The sequence below is a fragment of the Ctenocephalides felis genome, unplaced genomic scaffold (genome assembly GCF_003426905.1).
Source record: "Ctenocephalides felis isolate EL2017-DRISC unplaced genomic scaffold, ASM342690v1 CF-g0.4_SCAFFOLD_00845, whole genome shotgun sequence".
Taxonomy (NCBI): Eukaryota; Metazoa; Arthropoda; class Insecta; order Siphonaptera; family Pulicidae; genus Ctenocephalides; species Ctenocephalides felis.
In genome coordinates this window covers 49139535-49145765 of record NW_020536999.1, presented here as the reverse complement: position 1 = coordinate 49145765, position 6231 = coordinate 49139535, and the positions used below count along the sequence as shown (strand labels likewise).

Sequence of the window (6231 nt, the reverse complement as noted above, 5' to 3'; positions counted from 1 at the left end):
CTCACAATAATTGATGATATCCATATATCTTAAATAACTTACTTTTCATGATAAAACCTATTTCTTGCCACTGACTATAATGACAAATTACAAAATCATTGGCAGTATATAGCTTTTATATGATGTCTGCTTCTGAATTACTTATCTGTTTGCTCATAGCACGATTAAACTCCAGATATAAATCAGTCATTTAATCAAAATCTTCAAAGCACATGCGGAGTAATTATCTTTCAATTTAGAATTTATCACGGATTTGTAATTAGTCGTCACATGTAAAAAATAATTTTATCAGATGAATGATAAATAAAATATATTAGCAAATTCGGGTAATTTAATAATCGATTCTGATCATAGTCCTATAATTTGATACCATAACTTATTACAAATCATATAGCCTATTGCATTTTTTGCACAAGATTTTTTATTAACTTATATTGGCTCTTGATTACATTTATCGAATTTTATGCCAAATTTAATTATATCTTCGCCCATTACACTATATGCCCAAGACATGTTTTCTGAGCTGTGATATATTCCAATTTCTCCACAGCGGCTTACAGAAATTGCACCTACCCCAACGTTTAACTTTTTAGTTAATGCATCTATGGAACATTTTGTAGCTTCTTGAGTGCTAATGCGATCATCAGATGATTGTTGCATAGCCAGTATTATACGATGGGCCAAGCAAAACTTTATTATGGATTCACCATGACCTGTTGCAGATACAGCTCCAACATTATCATCGGCATAAGTACCTGAACCGATTTGTGCTGTATCACCCACTCTTCCTCGTAATTTGCCAATTAAGCCTCCTGTAGACGTTGCTGCAACAACATGGCCAAATTTATCCAATGCAACTGCTCCAACTGTGCCACAATTGTCTTTGTCAATTTCAGATTTAATTTTTTTGTATTTTTCTAATTTGTTTCTTGCATTTTCCGTAACTAAGCTGCCATCTGGTAAAAGTTCAAAACCTTCAAGTTCGGCAAATTTTGAAGCCCCTTCGCCAATCAATAATACATGAGAAGATTTTTCCATAACTTTTCTGGCTATTGAAATAGGGTTGGCAAAATTTTTAATACAACCCACTGCTCCAGCTTCTAACATTTCACCATGCATTATACTGGCGTCCATTTCTACATTTCCTTCAATGGAAAGTACAGAACCGTAACCAGCATTAAATTTTTCGTTATCTTCCATGAATTGAACCGCAGCTTCAGTTGCATCAATGGCATTTCCACCATTCTTTAAGACATTTATAGCTGCTCGAACGGCACTTTTGACACCTGTTAAAATATCAGGAACACTATCCTTATTAATTTTACCGGCACCACCATGAACCAGAATCAGCGGCCGGGTGCTTTCAGAGGCGGCAGGTTTACGACTACAATGACAAAGGTTGGACGTTGCTGGTAAGGATTGCATTGCCTTGATTCCCGTTCTGAATTGACAATTCATGATTTTTTGAACGATTGTGTATTGTTTATTTTATTTATTGCGTTTCGATAATATTTATAATATTATCAGCACGGAATGATTTCTTACTTACTTTCTTATAGCTAATGAATCTACCCATATGAGGTTGCAATGTTTCTATTCTGGTAATCGATAAGCTCTTTTATATAATAAAGAAATTGGACAAAATGATATATCTAAGTTATTTTGGTTCAATTGACGGATGATGAATTATTGCGACCAACAGTCAACTTTTTGTATGGCCAGCGTCGGTCCAAAAAACTGGCACCAGAGTTTTCTTTTGGAAGGTTTGTATAATCGACAGGAAAATTTAAAATTAGTGTTGACGAAATGCTATCAAATATACTTTTAATGATGTTTTATTGAAACATTCTAAGCAAAAATGTGTAAAAATGGTAAACGTTGATATCACTGCCGGCTGAACGGAAAGGAATTTTGGCACCGGGCTCAACGTGTTAAATAAAATTCCTTCTGTGAAAAATGTAAAAGTAAATCGATACTATTTTAATGTAAAAATTATAACAAGAAGAATATTGCATAGAATAAATATAATGTTGCATAGAATATATTATAATATTTATAATATTTCACTTTGTGAGAAACCATTCATATACTTATATTTTATTTACATATTAATTAAGTTTATTTATTTTTAATCATGTCTGCTATATCTAAATATATCAAAGCTATTATTTTTTTCTATAAAATTTTTAATTTTCAATAACAGAGTATGATCAATAACATACTATTAATTAATTATGTGAGGATTAAAATATTAAACGATTACTACTGAATTTCATAGGGTATACATGAATCATGTCGAAACAAACAATTAATTTTAAAAATCAATAAATTTTCAGGTTTAATTATTGATAATTTGTATGTGTTAATGGTTATTGAATACTTATCATTTGTTTTGAAAAGTTTACAACCTCGATGAAATTTGATTTAATGTCATAACTAATTGATAACATTTTTCTTTCTAACGATTGACTTGTCACAAATTAATATCTATTATTAAATCTGATGTGATTTTTTAAATCAATGGAATATATTTAAGAATATATTTACGAGTTTAATTACAGTATATTGATGTTATGGCATGAATAGATGTTATTACATTATAAACAAACTCAAAATATGTTTAATTATAATAATATATTACATGGTTTATTTATTGTTTTTCTTGATAATATTGAAGTGTGCAGTGACTCCGTTAATATTATTCTGTTATATTTTTTTAATAACATATTTTATTTCAAGAAATATAATTAACAAACATAATACGAACGCAATGCAAAATTTGATAATATTGTTAATATAAAGATTCGTAAACGAGCTGAAAGTGTAAGAAAAATATGCTCTTCAGATCTCGAGCACTCTTAAGATGACGAACTTATGCACTTCCAGAAACGCCAAAAAAACTGAACTAGCGACGCATGACATTGTGCCTTAAGGCAAGTTACCTAAACTTTCCATGCTGAAAATTACATTTTATAAAGAGCTTTAAAATTTTTTGAAAAATGAAAAAAAGTGAATTTATATTTTGAATGTTTTTGAAAACTATAAACTTTTATTTTTTAAATTTATTAGAATTGAATTTTATTTGAATATAACAATTCCTATTGATAACGAGACGTGCTGATTAGTTATTGTCCAAGGCAGGTCCAACTTTCGAAAATACGGGCCGAAATGCCAAAAATGATAATTCAGATTTGAGAAACGGAACGTCCAATATCATTAAAATGTATGTACTATAGACAAAATGAAGAACTGCTTAAATTTGTGGGAGGCAATTCTAGCGGTTTCGGTGATCATATAAAAAATTTCGAGATTTGAAAAAATCATTTGGCGGTCAAAAGTGATTATTAGATACATGTATATTATCAGATATTTTAATAATAAGTATAAATTTTGTTTACATATCTATGGGTTCTGTAACATTGTTTATTCGTTATACTAGTGCGACGCGACGCTTACGCGCTTCTATATTTTGACCTTACGCAAGCCAAAGCAGCGTGATCTCAAATTTTTCAAAAAAGTCAAATTTTTTCAAAGTTTTCAAAATATTTTAATTTTTTTTTTAATTGTCGCTACGGGAAGTTCCAGCAATTTGCCTTAAGGCGCGATGCTAAGCACTATTTATAGTATGTAATGCGTAATGAATTTTAAATGAATATAAAATGAATTTTTATATAAAAACTATTTAAGTAAAAATCCAGAAATGGGACGGCATTTTTGTCAGTGCCCCAGGGCGCTCAATTTCTAAATTCGGCGCTGCCTGCACCACAATAGTTATTCATAAAGTCTGTAATTCACACATATAGTCCAGTCATTTGGTGCAAAAAAAGGCTGTTGCCGGTACAGTACTTCGGGAATTCTGAAAATTGGTAATTTTATAGATTTCGAGGTGCTCTTTACGAAAATCAACTTTGCCACCTCAAATTTGAACGGCAAGTTGCCGCCATATTAGAAAAATAGCGTCAAAAAACAGTTTTTTTTAAATATCTCCTTTCTGGCTGACTCTGCGATAAAAGTATCTATGTACGAATTAAACTAGAGAAAATTTCCTACAATTTCTTATAAAACCTTTTTTTTTGTAAAATTGATAGTTTGAGAGTACGGCCGCCTCAAAGTCTTTGCTGCTCTCGCCGTAGTATCAAATCTGTCCATATATGACAGCACTTCGAACTTGACCACATTCTCTCTAATAATTAATATTTATATATTAAATTAAGCGAATAAAATCTAGAAATAAAATAATTCAAATATTTTTTAACACTTCAATGGCAAAGTAGCTATAAGTATACTTATAGCTTGAGTAGCACCTTTATAGCTTCAAGTAGCTTGAAGCGTTAAAAAATCAGCAAAAAAAAAAAACAGAAAAATATTTGAATTATTTTATTTCTAGATCTTATTCGCTTAATTTAACATTGAAAATATTAATTATTAGAGAGAATGTGGTCAAGTTCGAAGTGCTGTCATATATGGACAGATATGATACTACGGCGAGAGCAGCGAAGACTTCGAGGCGGCCGTACTCTCAAACTATCAATTTTACAAAAAAAACGGTTTTCTAAGGAATTGTAGGAATTTTCTGTAGTTTAATTCGTACATATATACTTTCATCGTAGAATGAGCAGAAGAAGAGATATTTTAAAAAGCTGTTTTTTGACGCCATTTTTTCAATATGGCGGCAACTTGCCGTTCAAATTTGAGGTGGCAAAGTTGATTTTCGTAAAGAGCACCTCGAAATCTATAAGATTACCAATTTTCAGAATTCCCGGAGTACTGTACCGGCAAAACGACCAAATGACTGGACTAATATGGGAAAGTTTATACAACTCGTCTGGAGGCATAATGCTACTTACACATACCTCCGATTTCTGTTTATTATTAAATGAAAATATTTTTTTGTTTTAATCGTTTGCGGTTTATGTGGTTTCCTGTTTGAAATAGTTTCGTCAGTCATTCAAATTCACATTGGTAGATGTCTCGATGTTTTATTTCACAGCTGACTCTGACTTTTCTGAAACAAAACAAAGCCATGCGCTTTGCGTCTTGTTTATTTCTCCCCACTCTGTACATGTCAATGGTTAAATGTTGTGTTGCGCGATTGCGTCGCATATGCGAGCAATTTCTACTAAAAAGTGATAACAGGAAATAATAAATAATATTCTAATCGCTAATATGCCATTTATTTCCAAAGACTGGAGATCACCAGGCGAGGAATGGGTTAAAACTGATGAAGGCTGGGAGAGAAGAAACGCGTCCTGGAATGTATGGGACAGCTGACACAAAGCCAGAGGTACTGGATGGAATGATATTCTTACATACAAATCGATATGGCTAAATTCATAATACGATACATTCCATTTAATAAAAAACTTTTGAAACTTCCACTATCATCCAGCAATTAAATAAAAATACTTATTAAATATCCCTTTGACATTTGTTTCTTTTCTGCAGATGGTCATCATTGAATAATTGTAGCTCAAATATTGCGTTTCAGCAATCTGAACAATGGTAAGTATTAAATTTAATTATTACGAAATTTATTTATAAAATACCTAGTTAATTTGTTATGATTATGGAAATAACTTTTAATTTTCTCATCAATTCTAATTATGTACAATAAAGTTCAATGAACTGTACTCCATTGTGTTACAAGTCTTTGTGTTATGACTTAAATATAAATGTTACGAAATTTTGTTTTAATAAAAATATTGATTGATGAATTTGTTTTGGTTAACATTAATGCAATCATTTTTTATAACAATGATATCAAAATTTTTCTACTAATCTTTACAAGAATTTAACAATGTTTTCAATTGGAAGGATGCCAATTATGATTTATTCTAATTTGAGTCATTTAATTTTTTTTTTTTTTATAGGCAAAATAGTATTGAAAATAATGAGCTTGTTAGTGATAGTACAAGTATAATGTACCACCCCACTGCCACATAACAATCAAGTGCACTCGAGAGGTAATTTTCTTAATAAATTATAATAATTATTCTGTAAAAAGAAGTAAATATATATATATATATATATATATATATATATATAAATGAACTAGAATCAATTAAAATATAAGTGAAATAAGCGCCTAATAGGTTCAGCAGTATATATAATATATACTATTTTCGTATTACAATACGAAAAATATATTTTAATATATATATATATATATATATATATATATATATATATATATTTAAACTATAACATAGATTTCTCCAACCCAACAATTTT

General features: G+C 30.1%; 1 protein-coding gene and 1 long non-coding RNA gene across 2 annotated transcripts; one reads left to right on the top strand and one right to left on the bottom strand.

Annotated features, from left to right (window-relative positions):
- Positions 1–429: 429 nt before the first annotated feature.
- LOC113384811 (isoaspartyl peptidase/L-asparaginase-like) lies at positions 430–1458 on the bottom strand. Its single transcript, XM_026622576.1, has one exon. The coding sequence runs from the start codon at positions 1456–1458 to the stop codon at positions 430–432; it is 1029 nt and encodes a 342-aa protein (XP_026478361.1).
- A 3780-nt stretch (positions 1459–5238) lies between these two features.
- Positions 5239–5917, top strand: LOC113364166. Its single transcript, XR_003366023.1, has 3 exons — positions 5239–5284; positions 5446–5502; positions 5871–5917. It is a non-coding gene; the product is annotated as an uncharacterized LOC113364166 (long non-coding RNA).
- The last annotated feature ends 314 nt before the right edge of the window (positions 5918–6231 follow it).